This window comes from Cannabis sativa, chromosome X, assembly GCF_029168945.1.
Source record: "Cannabis sativa cultivar Pink pepper isolate KNU-18-1 chromosome X, ASM2916894v1, whole genome shotgun sequence".
NCBI classification, from domain to species: Eukaryota; Viridiplantae; Streptophyta; class Magnoliopsida; order Rosales; family Cannabaceae; genus Cannabis; species Cannabis sativa.
In genome coordinates this window covers 41,724,847-41,744,442 of record NC_083610.1, presented here as the reverse complement: position 1 = coordinate 41,744,442, position 19,596 = coordinate 41,724,847, and the positions used below count along the sequence as shown (strand labels likewise).

At 33.6% G+C, this 19,596-nt stretch overlaps 1 protein-coding gene and 1 long non-coding RNA gene across 3 annotated transcripts; one reads left to right on the top strand and one right to left on the bottom strand.

Moving 5' to 3' along the window:
• Window positions 1–1,492: 1,492 nt before the first annotated feature.
• LOC115709716 (PH, RCC1 and FYVE domains-containing protein 1) lies at window positions 1,493–9,293 on the bottom strand. The gene is made up of 9 exons (XM_030637893.2): window positions 8,499–9,293; window positions 7,193–7,279; window positions 6,880–6,969; window positions 6,670–6,756; window positions 6,460–6,579; window positions 3,976–6,066; window positions 3,703–3,849; window positions 2,367–2,896; window positions 1,493–1,983 (listed from the first exon to the last, which is right to left on the bottom strand). The coding sequence occupies exons 1-9, from the start codon at window positions 8,544–8,546 to the stop codon at window positions 1,821–1,823; spliced, it is 3,363 nt and encodes a 1,120-aa protein (XP_030493753.2). The 5' UTR covers window positions 8,547–9,293; the 3' UTR covers window positions 1,493–1,820.
• A 4,925-nt stretch (window positions 9,294–14,218) lies between these two features.
• LOC133032441 (uncharacterized) lies at window positions 14,219–17,475 on the top strand. Of its 2 annotated transcripts, XR_009685077.1 has the most exons (6): window positions 14,219–14,555; window positions 16,259–16,403; window positions 16,528–16,701; window positions 16,800–16,959; window positions 17,047–17,145; window positions 17,267–17,475. It is a non-coding gene; the product is annotated as an uncharacterized LOC133032441 (long non-coding RNA). The 2 variants fall into 2 exon arrangements; XR_009685076.1 differs by having other exon boundaries at window positions 16,800–17,145.
• The last annotated feature ends 2,121 nt before the right edge of the window (window positions 17,476–19,596 follow it).

The window sequence follows — 19,596 nt, the reverse complement described above, 5'->3', positions numbered from 1 at the left end:
TTTTACTTTATTAAAAAAAGAAATGTAAATAAATAGTCATATTTCTAACTTTAGTGATAGTTAATGTTTTTTTTTTTTAAATAATAAAGAAAATGTCCTTTCTTACTTTTCAATACCTAAAATATCCTCTATTATATAAAAGGTATTATAAAAATATCTTAAAGTAATATGAATATAACATACAAATACTATACCTTAATATTATGAGTATTATGCCTTTTTTACTTTTACTGATAGGTATTCATTTAATTTTATTTTTATTTCTTTCCTTCATGATATATAATATAACATACAAATATTATACCTTAGAGTAATATGAATATACCACAACAATTCTATAGTCAAATAAATATATATAAAAAAAAACTTAAATGAACTTCCACAAGTTTTTTTTTCTCTTTCATGATATACCATTGCAAATAAAAATAATATACCACTCTTTTTATTTATTGATATATCATAGCACATCATAATAAAGATATATCGTACAAAATAAAAAAAATACTAAAAACTTAAATTAATATTTAATAGTTTTTTTTCTATCCTTCACGATATACCATATCACATAGAAACGATATACCTTAGACCAATATAAATATACCACAAAATTAAACTAATATACTATTAAATGATTTTTTTTTTCACGATATACAATAGCATATAAAAATTATATTCTACATTATAAGCATAAATACTATAGTGAAAAATTAATATACCACCAGTATAGTGAAAAAAATATATATATATATATACCAAAAACTTAATTTAATATTCCACATGTTTTTTTTTCTTTCCTTCATGATATACTAATGAACATAAAGACAATATTTTCTAGTGAAATAAAACTATACCTCAAACTTAAACTAATATTCCACATTTTTTAATTTTCGTCATTCGTTCATTATATACCATAGCACATTAAAATAATATACCACAATTTTAAACTAATATACTATCTTTCAGTTTTTTTTAAAATACTATTGCAGATAAAAACGATATACTATTTTGCAAAATAACTATACTAAACACTTAATTATTCAAGGTTATAATTGTAATTTTATCATCAAATTTTTAACATAATGAACATTTTGTTAATTTTTTAGAAAGATGGACATTTATTAACTTAATTGTTAGATTTAAGGCCATTTTGCATCTTGGCCCTATTAAAAATTAAATAAAATCGTTAATTACAATGCTCTTAAATTTCTATCCACACACGAGAGATAAGAAAATACATATGTATAAGGTGATTTTCATGATGAGCACTGAGACAAACATGAATAGCATTGAAATCATTAAGGTAAGAAAGATTTGATTTGATACACATGACCAAAATGACATAATTTTTTTTTCACATTAGTTGCATTCTAATGCCATTAACAAGCATTTTCCATATTAAGGCTAAAAAGTTGCATCTACTTACATATATATATTTATAGATATAATCAAAACTAACAGTGAGGCCAGACAGTAGATCTATTAGAGCATAAGGTGGTAAGGAAGGTGAAAGCAAGAAGAAAAAATTTCTTTTGCTCAGAGACTAACTGATAATTGATGATTTTATATACACTACAATACAACAGGTGTATAAAGGGTGGCGACCCAGAAATTAAATGGATAATAAATTTAGAAATGGGAAGAGAGAAAAAAAATTAAGAGAGAAGAACAGGACTAAACAAGTGACCCAAAAAAAGAAAAAGAAAAAAAAACATGGTACTTGCTTTCCCTGAATACCGAAATCTTGATTTGCCTCAATACCGCCTTAGTGATTAATGGTACAAAATATGTTAATGGAGGGGTTTACTCCACTGAAGCTACAGCTAGGCGTGTTGGGAAGAAGGTGAGAGTGCTCCTTCGGATCTACGTGCAGTCTGGCCAGAAATTGATGCTTTATCAGAGCTGCGGACGTTGTACTTCTCATACACTTTTTCACGGTTCTCTGACCACCAAGTCTCTGCTTGGTGTTCTCCAAATCTTCTTCGGCTGCACATTTGTTCGGTGTCAGATTGCACTCAAAAGGGATTTATCGGGTTAACAAATAACAAAATAAGAAGGAAAATATTTGCTGGGGGGATCCCCCATCAAACAATATGTGAATCTGTGATGGGAATGGTTGTTGGACTAGCAATGCACTTGAATAGTTTAGTTGTGAGATTCATTCTGAACTCTTCTATGTTTTTTTCTTTATAGTAAATTTTGGTGTGAATTTTTCATCTAAAGTATAAATGCATTAGCTACTCCAACACCTGACTCGGAAATCACGAGTGCACAAATATCAGATCGAACTCAAGACAATCGGCCCCAATAGAGTTACCCTTATGAGCAACTCAACTTTTAATAAATACATTTCAGAAAATAAATTGTACCTGAAGCGCACTCGTTTAAGATCTCTAGCTCCATCCCGCAAAGCCACAAGAGTTATATAAACACCTGCCTCGTATTGTTCAATCCATTCTGCCTCAACTTGGTTATTGTTGCCAGCCAATGCAGAATTTTTAGATCGCATACCATTCTCCCCATCTTGGAGAGGCCCAGAATCCCTGCCCTCAAGAGCTTCAGAGACACTACTAGTATCTGTCTGATTGCCTCCACCGTTTGAAAGTCTTATGTCTGAATGGTCAACTGTCCCATTGGAACTCAGATGCTCACGGTTTTGTGGAATATTAATTTCATTAATTCCAGTTGAATCTCTCGGTGAATAATTAAAGCCATGAGTCCCATTTAGAAAAGTAGAATCAGTCCCTGTGGAAGTGATAGAATCAGATCTTGAATGACGCTCCCCATTTAGATCTTGGTAATGCAGTCCATTTTGATCCAAACCATTTGGTAGGTAAGCAAGCTTCAAACTCTCGGTATCATAAACACCAGGCGGCAACCTTTTAGCCAAATCTTTAAGCTGAAATTATTTCAAAAAGTGATAAGTACACATAAGATAAACAAAATCCGCACATATACAACAGCAAAAATGTGACACGAGTGTTATCTAATATAAAAAAAAAGGGTTTCTGAATGAAATAAACATGATGGATAAAAACAGGAACAAAGTCCTTACCAAATAATTTTCCCATCATGGTGCTTTTTTTTTGTAAGACATGATGAAAATCAATAGGTCAAATCATTTCTATATTGCCAGTTAACAGGGAGTTGTGGACCAAGTATCTGGCAGAATTTAGATTACAGTGGATTATGATATGATGATTTTCTAATCATGGTCCAAGAGTTTATAGAAGGATTTGATGGGGGGAGAGAGTTAATATGGTATAGTGGTGTGTGTCTATTATGGGGCAATTAGGCTGGAGAATGAAATAAATTACATCTGGGGAAAGTTAATATCGTGTACTTCTAGCTTTAGGCATGTTGCCTAATCTATTCTTCTTTGGTTGTATGATACATTTATTATCCAAGAAAAATGTAAAAGACTGAAAATATTTCAAACTTTCAAGCAAGGAAACGGAAAAAAGCTAAAACAGGAAGTCATAAACACTGTAATATTCAAATTGCTTCAATCCCTTCTATGAATTAGGATCGGGAACAAATAAACAATTCACTAGGTTCATCAAATATTTGTCATATTTTCTACGGGGAAAGCTTTTCAAGATTATGTGAAGTGACTAAACGGCATATATTTTGTCCAATGCTGCAATAATATAGACTTAAGAAAACATTAAATGCAACACAAGAATCATACATAGAGGAAATTACCTGTGCAGTGAGTGATTTTATAACTTCTTTTGCAGCTTCAGATTTAGCCGATTCTTCTGCAGCAACTGCTATAGCTTCCTGTGCTTTCTTTGTTGATTTCTGTAGTTCCAATTCTTGAAGTTCACATCTCTGTCTCAAGCTCTCAACCTATCTCCATATTTTAATCATGATCAGTATGCTACAGATTTGATTATACATTTATCAATCAACGAAAGATCCTCTATTTGAAGATAACTAATTGATAATAAAAGCTAGAGTAATTTTTCAATTTACCTGCGCTCGTAGCTTCAGCATTTCCTGATTCAAAAGTTCATTCGTTTTCTTCAAACCATCAGATATACTTTTTGAAAAGGAAAGTCCTGACGTTGTAGGAACAGGTGTAGCAGAACGCGGGGGGCTTGGCCTCCTCGAGAAAGGTGACACAGACCTAGAACTCACTCCAGATGATGTAAGAACTGGTTTCGGAGCAGTTCGCCGCATATCAACAGCAGTGGACAAAACAACATCTTTTAATTGCAATAAAGAAGGCGCTTGAGATGATCGAACTAACGAAAATGTCTCTGCTTTCTTTCCTTGTTTGGCTGCTTTGCTATCTAACTGTTTTATCAGATCCATGTTAGAAGGGACAGACTTCGAAAACCTTATCTCAGCCTTGTCTAATCTGTCCTTGTTCTCACCTGATAGTCTAGGTCCAGAATTCCTTTTATTATTAGAATTAGTTTCTGACACCTTGTTCAATTTCACATAACAAGCATCACATACTCTGTATGGCTTGCCAGGACTAGGTGCTAGTGCGGCTCTTGTTGCTTTTCGGGAACTGCATGAATGACAATGAACAAGCCCACAATTATAGCAGTTGTGTCTCTTGCGCGTAAAACCGAAAGCCTGTCTGCAAGCAGAGCACTGTGATTGTTCGGCACCAGACACCCATTTGTGAAGACAAATAGCTGCAGTATAGTTTGAACCACAAGCAATATATTTTACATGTCTATCTTTTAAGGATTCAACCAGAGTTGGTGTTTTCCTATCTTCAACATCTCCATGACCCAATCTCCCATTAGCACCCTTACCCCATGTATAAACTTCATTCCGGGAAGTTAATATGGCTATGTGATATGAACCACAAGCAATTTCGTCAACCGACTCCCCAATAAGCCTGTCTTCTACCAAACAAGGTAGTTTCCCATCAGAACGGACATTCCCAAGTTGACCATAAACAGTACTTCCCATGGTAAACACTTGTCCTGATGTGGTCAAGCCAACAGTTAAACTGTGTCCACAAGCAATTTTGTGAAAGTTGTAATCTATAAGTGCTGGAACACAGGTTGGTTTAAGGCGGGGTTCCTTGTCTCCATGTCCGAGACGATTTTTGTCTCCATCACCCCAAGTAAACAGCTTGCCCGAGGAAGCACTAGATTGTGTTGCAATAACCTCTACCACAGCAGCAGTATGCCACACACCACATGCAACAGCTATTGTCCTCAAACCTAATAGAGACTCTACTTCCCTTGGATATGCTACATTTTCCCTGTCTCCATGTCCCAACACACCAAATGTACCATCACCAAATGTGAAGAGTTGTCCCATTGACGTTATCAAGGCTGTATGCCATGGACCACACGTTACTGATGCAATTTGCAGTCCCTCTAGTGGTCCTGATATTCTCTTGGGTATCCAATGACTAACGTCAGTGCCATGACCAAGGAGCCCGGCATTGTGAGTACCATCCCCCCACGTATAAAGTTCTCCGGTCATTGTAACAGCACATGAATGAAACTCTCCACATGCCACAAAATCAACTATAGTAGTTGCCAACGATTCAACTAAACGAGGTTGACTGACATCCTTCCCAACACCATGGCCGAGTCGTCCTCCAGATTCTTCACCCCATGTGAAAACTTCGCCTTGTCTTGTTACTAAGGCAGCATGCTTAACCCCACATGCAATCTGATGTACATCCAAAACTACATTAGACTCTAAAGGCCTTGGGAGAAGCACATCTGCTCTTGGGCTTAAATACGGAGCAGTTTTGTCAGCCCCGATCTTAACAACATAATCGCAAATAGCCTCTCCCCATAGATAAATGTCCCCTAGGGCTTCACAATCATCTGGTGCAGATCCATGACTGGAGGTGCTGGGAGCACTAGAGACACTAACTCGGAAAGCATCTGAACCAGATCCTTTTACTTGCATATTTGTCTGGTCTGACGCTACATGTGACCTCACAGAAGGCACGGGATTGTCAGGGTGAAGACTCTTTGGAGAAGAATTAGGATTGAAATTGACTATATCAGGAGAACTAATATCTCTTACACCACTTACTGAACTGTCACTTGGACTATTTGAGGTCAGCTCTCGGCTATCCTGAAATCAGTTGACCGTAAATCATTAAAATAGTACAAATGTGAAACACACACAAAACAAATCTCAAGTGCCTACCAATATGCAAAAAAAGGGTACTAAAGCATGTTCCTATTTATCAAACACAAATTTACAAAATAGAAAAAATGATACAAAAGGTTTAAATGGGTTAAATTTGGAACTCATGATAAGTTTTGGCATTATCTTAAGTATGATTAGTGGTAAATGAACAATTCACTTTAACCAGACAATCTACCGGATTGATTTTAGAGCAAGTTATACGACGTCATATAACACAATGATGCTGAAGTAAATGATCATAATTTTTCACAAACCATTCAACACAAGACAAGGTACATATAACAAACAAGAATTATCTAATTTAGACATATTTACATCGAGGTAGAGTCCTCCATCACTCCATCCGTCAATTTTAGAACGTCCACCTCTTCCAGAAGATATTAGTGCTTTCAGGCCTGCAATCCAGACCTCTGCTTCAACTTTGTCCTTGCAAATCTGGATACAGAAAATTATAATTTAAGTAACTGGCATAGTAAAAATAATAAAAGAAAAACATATACAGAATATAAAATTTTCATTACTTACCAAATCTAGAGACCGCTTCCCGTTATTGTATATGAGTGAAAAAGACAAATAATCTTTTTCAGGGCGGAGATATCGTTGGAAAACAGCCTGATTGCATATTAAGAGATACAGAGTTGAGAAACTCAGCTCATCCAAACACAGTATTATAGATGGCATCATAAAGCAAGTACTATTTGGATGATGAATAAAACAAAATTGTAGAAAACTCACAGTTCTTTGTCCAGGTATAATTCTCGACACTGTTCCTAACTTCAAAATTCGTTCACCGTTACTTGAATGCCAGATCAAAGAAGTTTCATCCTATTTATAAAAATGCAAATAGTGCAAAAATAAATAACAATTTTCTACAAGAATCTCTTTTCAAATTTGAAATTCGACCAAAGCAGTCTCATTAATAAGTTGATAACTACAAATGTCAAACAGGAAAGAACACTATGATCCCTTTACTGCTGTTTTATACCAAGCCACATAAGCTACAACACCTAAAAAATACACTTCAAAGAAACTCCAAAAGAAAACTCACATTAGACAGTCTAAATGGGCAAAATTTGGGTTTTCCTTTGCGACCATATTTGAGTAATTGAGAACCCTTCTTCAAAGCAATCAATGCCTGCACAAGTGTTAAAATGATCATTTAAACGCCAAAAATGTCCACCATTAGCATACCATATATGATGTATGTAGTATACAAACCAACGTGATACAACATGCTTTTAAGAATACTATAAAAGTTTCTAGCGGTTACCAAAACTGCCATAATATGAAGAAAACAAGTAAAAAGCTCGAAGCTCTAACAAAGAGCATAAAACAAATGGAATGCAATCAAATGCAAAACAGTTTCCTATTAACATTAGAAAATCACAATAAATTATGACAAAAGTCATCTAAAAATTCCAACTAACGAGGATAAACAGTTTCCTATTAACATTAGAAAAACACAATAAATTATGACAAAAGTCGTCTAAAAATTCCAACTAACGAGGATACTACCGATGAAGAAGACACATATGGTGCAGCCCCAACATCATAGATAATAGAAATAGTTCTAAATCCATACACAGTTACATATAAGTCATCTTTTAGTATTTACTAGCTCCATGAAACTAAGGCATGGAAGTTTCAGAATTATGAATTCTTGAACTCTTTTCATACTCAACCAATAGTTTTACTCCTTTAAGATCACCATTAACAATCAGAAAGGAGAAAAAGAAACAAATTGAAGGGTAGTGTTAAAATTTCATCAAGACTGTTTTTCTTATATTACGGCAATGATACACTTAATTTAATTTTATGAATACACTTCATGAAATATAAGATATTTACTGAAAACCGCATGTTCTTGAAATTTCTCTAACTTTCAAAAAACAAATGTAGCTTTAAATTTTCTATTTGTAGAAACCGTACGAATCATCAAAGTACCAGTCTAGTCAACAACCCATCTCATATTTCTCCAAATTCCAAATCCTTCATACAAATCTTACAAAATGAAACACTTTTTATTTTCATAACAACCAAGCAAGCATACAGTACAATACACTTGGAGAAACCCCCCTTCTTTTTCTTTTATAACCCCCAACAAGACCTAAAAAAAATTAAAAAATAAAAGTAAATCAAGTGACTGTGGATGATCTACCACAACAGTTTCTCTACAGCACTCAGCTAATTTCCAAAGACTCCAAAACAAACAGTTCCAGGGAACATTGTTTACAAATTTCAATATTTGCTTAAATCACCTAATCCAATTTCAAGAACATGCAAACATTTATTCAATAAATACATACAAACACATAATTAAAACTTTTTCTTTCCAGATTTTGAGAGAGAGAAACCTGCTCGATGTCACGGTCGGCATTCCCGTAGCTAACAAGATCTGCCATTCCATGTGAGAGAATTTACCGAAACTCCACCACCCTCTCCGATCCCGCGCCGGAGCTCCGGTCATCATCTACGACCACCACAGGCTTCCGGAAAATTACCATCAACGGTCACATCAGAATCCCCCCCACAAAAACCTCCTCTTGCTAAAACACTCTCTCTCTATTTCTCTCAATCTCTTTCCTAATACACAAACCAACTCTCTCCCTCTCTCTCTCTTTCTTACGTGCCTACACCGCAACCACTTCAGATCTACCTCTCACCTTGAAAACCCTAACTAGAAGGCCACCGTTCTGGAAGCTCCTACCGGAATAAAGCACGGTCGGAGCCGTGGACTAACGCGGACCGTTCCCGAGAGCAGGCTCCGGAGCTGGCGAAAGCGATTTTCCGATGAAGTAACAGAGATGCAAAGTCGGAGGAAGAAGAGAAGTCTCCGGAGTTAAAATCCGGCGAGAATAAAAAGGTGATTTGTCGGAGAACCTGGCGGAGGAGACAGAGGAGAGAGAAAAATCTCTGAAAGAGAAAGAATTTAGGGAGCTGAGAGAGAAGAGAGAGAGTCTGTAAAAGTACAACTAGTCAAAGACTTGAAAAAAAGAAAAAAAAAGAAAATTAAATAATAAATTTTATATTTAAGAAAAAAGAAATATTATTTTTATTTATTAAAAAAAAATTAAGTAAAATGGAACGACGTTGTCAATTAAGTACACCGTAAAGTTGATAAAAATAAATAAAATTTAATTATATAATTTTATGTGGACTGTTTTGGGTGTTTTGGTAAATTGAAAAGGGGGAGGAGTGTGATGAATGAAATGACTAAAATGACCTTGGGTGAAGTGAGGTGTCAATGGGTTGTGTTGGGAAAATGAAAAAGGGTAAAAAGTGAAGATATGGTGCCGGTCATAACGCAAAGGAACTTGATTTTCAACCCAAACGAGGAGAATGTAGGAGTTCGTGAATGCTTACTTAACTCTTATACCAATGTCTTAACTCTTAACTAAAATATTTCCTCAAAAAAAAAACTCTTAACTAAAATACCTAATAAATATACTAATAATAATATTACTACAAAGAATACAATAAAAAAATAGAATAATTATACGACTCACCCATAAAAATGAAAGTGAATATCACTATTTACTTTGAAGATATTTTGTATCAAAATTAAAGTTTGAACATTTATTTTATACAGATGTAAAATTAATTATTTGATTCTATTTTTTTATTGTAAATTATAAATACATAATAGAAGTACCTAATAAATAAGAAAAATATTAAAAGTTAAGATTCTTTTCAATGTGATATAGATATTACTGTAATTAAATATCAGATCTCATATATTATTAATTAATGATAGAGCTCTCCTCAAAAAAAAAAAAAACTAATCATAAAGCGTCATCTATAGAAGGTGTTGGACAGGTATCACTAGTACCCGATAACATATAAATTTTAAAAAGAGGTGGTAGTTTAAAAAAAGCGACAAGTCAAGGGGCTAATTAATTTCTTTAAATGCTTTAAATTAACAAATGCATAAATATAATTATAGCTTCTCTTCTTCCTGGTGGTTTAAAGGAGTTTTAATATGACATAAATAATAATTGGTGTTATTAGTTTTACAGATTTAATGAATTTTTAATTATTAATTGAAAATATATGATATGGCATGGTAGGGTGAGTTACGCATGTTTCTATCGAGATAGGATTGATGAGTTTGATTTGAACATAGAATTCCTACATTAATTTATAAGAGGGTGGGAATTTGTGTTATTGTGTCTCTTATTTAGGTAATATGATTATGGAGTATTGTCTCACTTTCTATGATATTCCACATTACTATGAATTCAACACCTTACAATTATCAAATCCATTTATGCAATCACATTATATTATTGCTTCCTTCAAAATGACCTGTTCTCTAATTAGGGTTGACAACTCATGTATTTATATTGTGTTTGGGGCTAATACGATTATGTGATAAACATGAACACAACTAACGTGTCATACAACATGTTGATACAGTAAATATCGAACCATCAACTACTTTACCCACAAGGCATCCGCCATGGTAGTGCCATATAGTACTCTGTGCAAAAACTCTCCCATCAACCGATCATTTGATTGATCAACGGACTATGCAGGCCCACGTATTTGAAATCTCGACCCCCAAGACATTCCCTGAATTTGAAAATCTCCATAGAACAACTCCTCAATACATCACCAATCTTGCGGGTGTCATTCACACACCGATCCACATCAACTGGATTACTAAAGTAGTTGAACTGGGCAATTGGGTTAACCCTCACACCTATAGGTGCTAATCATAGTGAACCCAGAGAGAGTGGCATACTTTATAAGAATACGATATGGTTATAAACAGGTAAGCACATGATAGAACACAACTGATACAACATTTAAATATGTCATATTTATATCATATTAATCTTACTTGACATATTAATATTTTTTATCTATTAATACATATTTTACCCACATAAATAACAAATAAATAAATAAGTTCAAATATATCATTCTAACTATTAACACAAAAAATTTGTTACAACAATAAAGCCTTTTAAATAAAACTAAAATATTAATTATGATTGAATATAAATAAAATATATAAAAAATTTACGTGATTTTATAATTAAATCTACATACTTCACGAGTTAATATTATTTCTGATTATATTTTTATAATGTTTCTAAATACAAGAGAACATCTCTGGATATTTCCTTAATCTCTCATAGTTTTTTTCTTAAAAAAGTTGGAAACCTTTCTTCGTAGGACTTTGTCCCTATTTATAGGATTCTTTGAAATGACAAGTATTCCCTCTTGATCTTATCTAGGTAACTGTCTATGAAACGTAGACAATCTCCACATTTCATATTTACAACATGTGTGATAAATAAAATAACTGCTAATAACCGCTTTTTAATCTTATCTAAAAGTAACGGGTTTTCGCTGAAGTGGTATGTTTAGAGTTGTCTCGCATCCTTTTGTAATAGAGATGAACATTGCGAGACAACTTTATGCTTTCCCCCGTCGTATCATTAGGAAGCGATCTAAAGCGGGTTTCTCTTGATTGTTTTTCTCACATTTGATGGAAATGGCGAGACAGTTTCTCTCTAGACCATGGCCCTTAGTCTTTCAACATACTCACGAGTATGTGGGTCAATGAATTGCAAGCTCTTAAACAACTCATTATCTACCATTTCCACGTAACTCATCCTTTAATGTTTTATGCAAGCCTCATACATCTCAGTTAAGTTTCGAGATTAACTCAAGATATTGTTATCCTCGCTAGTCACTGTATATATAATTTTATCGTTTTTAATTGATAGCCATAATATAATATAATGTGAGACAACACATCATTGATAGTAGCACATCCCGAGATAAGATAACTTTTGTATTTATGTTTCCTTAATTTTCGAGAGCAATATTCACGTGTCATACCCATATTTATAGCTCAAAATATGGACATAACAATTGCCCCTTAAAAAGTTCTTTGTGAAACTGAAAGGTCTTTTAAGTAATTCTTAGTGGGTCACTTTGGTCTTTTCTCGATTGGTAATGAGTATTTTTCTTTGGCAGTTTTATTTTTCTCGAGAAAGATTATTTGATCATTAATTAAATATCATTTCATCTAACGGGCTTTTTACCTATCTTTTCGTATTCCCTAGACGGATCCCTAACCGTTTAATCCAATTTTGAACTAGATCAATGATTCCTTACCTTTTTGATATAAAAGGATTTTTTTTACCATCGTCTTCCTAATTACCTCTTTTGAAGTACCAAACCAGAGAAAAAATCCATTTCAGCTTCAGAGATTTTTGAAAATCTTGCATGCCTTAACAATATTTCCAAACCTCGCTCTCATTACATCTCAGACCCTTAGTATCGGAGATTTCCAGTAAGAAATCATCAACGCCCTCAGAGAAACTCAGAATTTGGTAAGTCTTTGATTTTTTTACCTTTTTTGTCTCTATGTTATTTTTATTACCTTTTGTATGTTCTTGTACGATTTTTCCCCTCAAGTAATAAGGTAGTTAGATTTTAGAAATCTCCTTCTCTAAATTAACTTTGGTTTCCAAAGTTTTTAGAGTGGGAAAACCCAAAATTTCTTGCCTTACCCTTCAAACCATAACTTCAACACCCAAAAATAATTTTAGAAATAAACGATGAGAGAATTAGGTTATTCAATGAAAAACTCGACCGAGAAGATGCCTCAGCTCACTCTAAACATTTTATTGACGAGGTTATCGATGGGAAGCGTCACTTCTCGCGAGTTGCAGCTTGGCCAAAATTCCCTAGTTTAACAAAGTATCCTTTAGAGAGACCATTATTTTTACATGAGGTTACCGTTGCTTTTTTCCCATGTAATTTAAACTTTGACATCATGTCTCCAAAGGAGCGCAAGTCTAAATTACCCCAAAACCCTTTAGTCCGATTCGAGGCTCAACTGATTGAGTCTAAGGTTAGGTTAATTGCCCCATATGCGGGTCCATTTCTAAGGTCTTGTGGTATCAAGAACGAGGAAGGATGCCGAATTTTCCTGGTCACACAAGACAAATTCAGTTGCTTTCCTCCAACTCGCTCGTCGAATGAAGAGGGTTGCAGCACTAGTGGTTCTTCAAAGATAGGTGCTTGGAGTGTTGAGCATGTTAAAGTTGGGGTTGTCCTTCCTCTCAAACAGCACTTTAAGGACTTTTGTAATTATGTCGGGGTTAGGCCCTTTCAACTCATCCCAAATACATATAGGATCCTAGCCTGCTTGAAGTCAATTTACCACATCTTAGGGTAGGAGTATCCAACCCCTTTGAGATGATGTGTTTTTATGCCCTTAAGGCATGCCCTACAAGGAAGAATTGCTCAAGCGGCTTCTACTATCTGGTTACTTACTCTAATGATAATAAGAGTACTGTTAGACTCCCAAATAAAAAAGAGTTCAAGCATGATTTTTTTGGACGATCGGGCTTCATCCAATCAACACCACTACAGAATTATATGTAAGTATTCATTATTTCAAACTTTAATTCTAAGTTAGAATTTTATGTTTGAATTTTACTAATTTTTTTTTTTGTTTTTCTTTGAGCTCTTTCAAAAAGACTAATTCCAACTACTGTCCTCCAAAGACGACACGAGACCTTGGTGAACTTATCTTATGGTTTACGAGCAACAAATTTTCTTCTTCACGACTAAAACTTAAAAACATTCGGTCTTCTTGGAACAAACCAATGCACTATGGATTTTAAGGATCCCAAGTATCCAACATGGCAATAAATCCCAGCACTACTACAAATTAGGCTTTTAGTGACACTATATAGTGACACGCATAAAAGTGTGGGTCACTAAAAAGTTAGGAGTGGTTTTTAGTGACACACATAATAAGACTCTAAATATTTAGTGTTTATCACCCGAAATGTATGTCACGAAAAATATGAAGTGTCACTAAATACTAAAACCTAAAATTTATAATTTTGTAAAAATTAAAAAAAAAGCCTATAGAGACGCTCCATGCGTGTGAGCAAAGGTTTTTACCAACACGTTATGCGCGTCACTAAAACAACGTGTAAAGCACGTGGCTTTAGCGACGCGCATAACGTGTTGGTAAAAACCTTTGCTCACACGCGTCGAGCGTCACCTTATATCATTTAATTAAAAATAATAATAAATTATCAGATATATGCCCTACTTCATCGTCCCCCTCTCCCACACAGCGAGCATAACCTAAAAACTCCAACCGGCCCCTGTCCTTTACCTTCATCGTCACCCCCGTCCCTTAACCAGATCAAATATCTAGCTTATAAAAAACTCGAGACCTCAGCTGTCATTTCCTCTCACTTAGTTCCAGCCCGCGGACGTCTTCGTCCTTGTTCCCACCCTCTCTCAATTTCTCTCTCTGTGTCTCTGTCTCCATGTCTCCCTTTCCTTCAGCAGCCCACTAATGACTCCCACCCAAGACTTAATCTCGCCAACGATAGCTACAGGTGGCAAGCTTCAAGCTCCCACAGGTGAATTCAATATCTTCGTCTTTCTATGTGTGTATGTTCCTATAATCTAGTGATTCAATTTTTCTTTATGTGTGTTTTTATCTAATTCAATTTTTTCTTCTTTTGTGTGTTTCTATATGATAAGTGTAAAATATTTTCTGAGATAACAACTCTTTGTTGTCCAGTGAAATGGCTTGTGGACTGTTTTGTTTGTAAGATAGTAAGGTAAGGATAGTATTTTACTGGGGGATTTTGATAAAATTTTAATTAATCACTTACTATTTGTATAGGTTCAGTATTATATATGATGATATGTATTTTGTACACATTCGAGTCAGGAGGAAGCTTAGTGTTATTATTTTTGTTATCATTACCCTCATTCAGGAAAAAAGTTACTTGGGGTTCTTGCTTTGCCTCTAGTCATGGCAGTAGTAGCAGTGCATTTTCAAATTTTGGATTCTTTTAGCCTTATTACTGATTTTATAGCATGTAAAAAATAAAAAAAGATGTATGAGTGGTGACTCTATTAAAATCTATACACATGATAATTTTAACATTGTCAAGGGAAACTCCTTAATGGGTTAATCTTAGTATATTCAGTATATAATATAGTCAACTTTTTGTAAAACAATGTAGCTTGGGTGTTTGTTGAATTGACAAAATGGGAATCTTTTGGGGATGCAACAACTGAACAACATAAATATAAACACACACACACACAAATAAAATTTTATCAATGGCTTCATTTGTTGTATTGTGCTATGTTTTGTATTATATAAGTCCTTATCACTTCATATTCCACCAATAAAGGTTTGTGCTTGTCTAATTCTGACATTTATTCCAAGCTTATTTAATGCTCACTGGTTTCTATACTACAATTGTGATTTGAGATGATACATCTAATTTCACTTTTGAGAGGGCATGTGAAACTTTCACAGCTAATATAAATCTTTCATAATTTAAAAATAGATGTTCTACTTGTTGTATTATGGCTCATTGTTTGGTGCTTTTTTCTCAATTGAACATGAAATTGATAGGAACTCAGATCTAAAATTAGCTATAAAGCTTTCTCTATTGATACTCAAACACAGAAAATAAAAGATAGAGGAGAAATTTGAGGATCCCTTAAGCCTCCCAATGAATTCTAAAGAATTCCTACAATTACGTACAAAGTAATTCCACAACCATACTAACCTCTCTTCCTCTACTTATATCCCTCAAATAGCTAGAAATTCCTATTTAATTCTATCATAAAGCCAGTTGTCCTATTTCCTAATAAAAATTTAAAAGCAAGCAAGTCATTGTTTTGTTGCTAATCTCAGGCCCAAAATTTTGATTTGATGATTTCTATAGCTGTAAGGTTGTATAGAGAAAGTATGTGTATCTTTTATGTTTACAATGAAGTTTTTCTATTCATTTTTGTAATTAATTTATTATGATATGTTTGTAAATATAAGTGTAACTTTCAAATACATTAAAGACTTGAATTTTATTGTTTGTTTTCATTATTTATTAGCTAAAGAAACATAGACCACATAATGAAATATTGTTCTTCAATTTTTCCAACCATAGGTATATAGCATTGGTTATATCAAAACCAACTTAGCTCTTCTTACCATCTAAATTCATATATTGCAGAGCTCTTACTACTTTTTAACAAAGACATCTTTTTAATTTTATTTATATTGCAACAATCTATAATAAGAGGTCATTACTTGAATTAGGTTTATAAAATTATATCGACGTGGCCTAACAATGCGAATGTGAAAGTATCCATTGAAAGACACATATTTGATTTAGATATGTCAAGCTTGTATGTATCGAAGGAAGACATCTTGGACTTTATTTTCAACAAAAAGATTGGGCAAGGTATCATCACGTGCTACATGAGATATATTACTTGATATATATAATAAATTTATTATTTTTAATTTTATTCTTGTTATCTATTCAAAAATTTATCTAAGGTAGCTTTGTCTAAATTTTCTATTAGGATACTATATCAATGGCTCGTACAACATAATTGCCAACAATTGTTTCAATTTGTTAATCCGAATGAAGTAGCCACTCGTTTTACATCGCTTGATGCACATGTTTCTTCTTTGTATAGACGTATCAAAAAAATGTCAGATAATCAGCCGTACATGGTCACTCATTGGATTGATGGGTAAATTTAAATTTAGTTTTATGTATGATAAATAAAATTGTGATCTAATACTCAATCTAATTAACTTTTTTTTTTGTTTTTGTTTTTGGAATACATAGTGAGCATTGGATGTTGATATTATTGGTGCCCGACTCTCATTGGTTATGTTTCATCCTAAAAACTCACACTTGAGTAATCGACCTGATATGAGAAACAATCACATTGGCATTTCAAACTTACTACAGGGCGATAAGGAAAGAAATTCCACCGAAGCTAAAAGTTCGACGCCCAACTATACGTATTCTTTATTTTAAATTTCAGTTATATTTTATTAAGATCTTTATTAATTTAAAGAAAAATCTTTAGTGTCCACATCAATCGGAAGACACCAAATGTGGATATTATGTAATGAAGATGATGAAAGATTTAATTCAAGCTTCCAATCGGAAACACTTTTTGGCCGAGGTACATAACATACAAACTATATAAATATGTCATACATTATTATTATTATTATTATTATTATTATTATTATTATTATGATGATAACTTTAATTAATATATTATTTATCTTTAAATTTTGTAGTTAAGTGATGCAAAGTATACAAAAGAAGAAATTGATGAAGTGAAAGAGCATTAGGCAAGTGAGATGTTATCGGTTATTCAAACTTATCGACGTTAGTTGTTTTTTGTTTTAATAGGGCAAGTGAGATGTTATCGGTTATTCAAACTTACCGATGTTAGTTGTTTTTTGTTTTAATAGGCCAATAGTTATTATATAATTTTATAGTTATAGATTTATTAGTATAATGAACTAATATGTAATATTTATTTATTTTGTTAATGTGAATTATTATAATGGTCTAATTTATAAATTTTACATTTAGTCAATTAAAATTATTATTGCTATATTTAATTGTATTTGTATATAATTCATATAAATTATTATTTATAATATATAAAATTGGAATTAAAATAATTAATTATTTTATTTTTTTAAAAAAAATATTTAATATAGTGGCACTTTTGGTGTGTCACTATAACTCTAAAAATATTAATAAAAAAGAAAAAAAAAATAGGATATAGTGACACTCCTTGTGTGTGGCTATTACCTTTTTAGTCTGGCAAAACCTGACACTATATCCCTATAGTGACGCGCAAAAAACGAGTGCAATAGATTTCAGTGACACGTGTGGAGTGTCACTAAAAACTGCCTTTCCAGTCAGCCTTGACACGCGTTGAAGTGTCACTAAAAGGTTTCAGTGACACGTGTGGAGTGTCACTAAAACCCAATTTTCTAGTAGTGCAGTGCCTGAGGAAGAAGAAGATGTGACTATGTTGCTCAAAACCATTATGAAAACAATCTAACTACTCGGGAGGCCGCCAAGACTACAGAAGGGGCTCCCTGAGGTAAAACTTCTTACTTTTATGGATGGTCTCCTACCGTCCTTAGGACAGAGCCAATGAGTTTAGTAAAGTTTTAGGGATAATCAATATTACTATTATATTTGGAACTGCATTGACTTAATAGCCCATAGGTTTGATAGTTAGTAACTTGGTACCCTAAGTTTCATGTCTAAACCTTGTGTAATAGTTTATTCTATGGGATTGCTTATCAATACGGGTCAAATGACTAGCGAGCTAATGACTGGGAGTTATCTCCCGTATATATTTTTGACCTTTATGATATCACTAAGTCTATGGAACCTAGTGACCCTCCTATTATCAGGTCTCCTCGCACTGATTTTTCTCTGCTTTGATCAACTTCTACTATTTATGACTGTAGTTTAAGTTTAATTTCACTCTCATAAATAAAGAATGTTTATGTATTCTTTCCCTTTTTTTAACCAACACCTTCTTTTATTCCACAGACATAGACTTCGACTTGGAGAATCTCCTTAGCAACCCCGCTATCCCTGTTAAACGAGGTAAAAAGCAAGGTTCTTCTCAAGTTGAGACCATCGAGAAGCAGCTGTAGGCTCTGAGAAAGAAAAAAGAAACTACTTAGAAAAATAATCCTCCTGTCTCAAGCATTGTTTTGGAGAAAAATAATAGTTCGGCCCCTAAAGTTTCCCACTCGGCCCCCGAGGTTACAAACAAAGAAAATCAAATCTTGGGGTCAGTTCATCTGGTCATTTTCTATGCGGCAAACCTTGTAGTGGTTTTGATAGACCCAATATGCCCCTAGCCTGTGAAAGCTAGTATCGAAGGATCCTAATCCTGTTCTCCGCACATAGCCCAGGCGTGTCGCCACTTTTTAGAGTTTTAGCCAGTCGACTGCAACTTAATTAAGGCTGGCACACCTTCTGACCTTCTGGCAAGAAGTGCAGAACTTTTGACCTGCTGGCACACCTTGAAGCAACCGAGGGAGAAGAAGATGAAGTCCCCTCTAGGTCTCCCACCATGTAGATTTAGTTTAATTATTTTAATTTTTGAACAATGGCCTTTTGGCTGAGACAATATCTTATCTTTTGTGGCATTCTTATTTATGTAATTAAGTTTATCTTGCTTTGTTGGACGACCAAGTTGACTTTTAATCACATTTATAATTTATGTTACTTTATTACATATATTTCCTTCACTTTTTGTGAGAAAATTTATCCAAGTTTGAATTATCACAAATTAATTAAGAACCATTGTCTATAGGTATACTTAATCTAATGATTACATAACATTTTGTTTAAATTCTATCTCGAGATTCATTACTCGTTAATCCATCAAGTAAAGAGTAAACTTAAATATTTTAAACAAACAATTTCTCGATTATTTTTTAATATTTTTGATCAATTACGTGCGAGTATTTAGTCGTCTATTCGTACTTTTAGCTGATATATTATTTATTAAAACTTTGTAGAGTTTTGTTTATAATAACTACTAGGTATGCAAGTCGTTATTCACTCAGGTCGCATTAGCTTG

What these genes read in the sequence shown, in the direction of transcription:
- LOC115709716 (XM_030637893.2), bottom strand. Translation starts at nt 8,546, where the DNA reads ATGGCAGATCTTGTTAGCTACGGGAATGCCGACCGTGACATCGAGCAG. An exon ending in GCCCATTTAGACTGTCTAAT is followed by an intron (nt 6,970 to 7,192) that starts GTGAGTTTTCTT and finishes TTTTATAAATAG; the next exon opens with GATGAAACTTCTTTGATCTG. An exon ending in TAAAATCACTCACTGCACAG is followed by an intron (nt 2,897 to 3,702) that starts GTAATTTCCTCT and finishes AAATAATTTCAG; the next exon opens with CTTAAAGATTTGGCTAAAAG.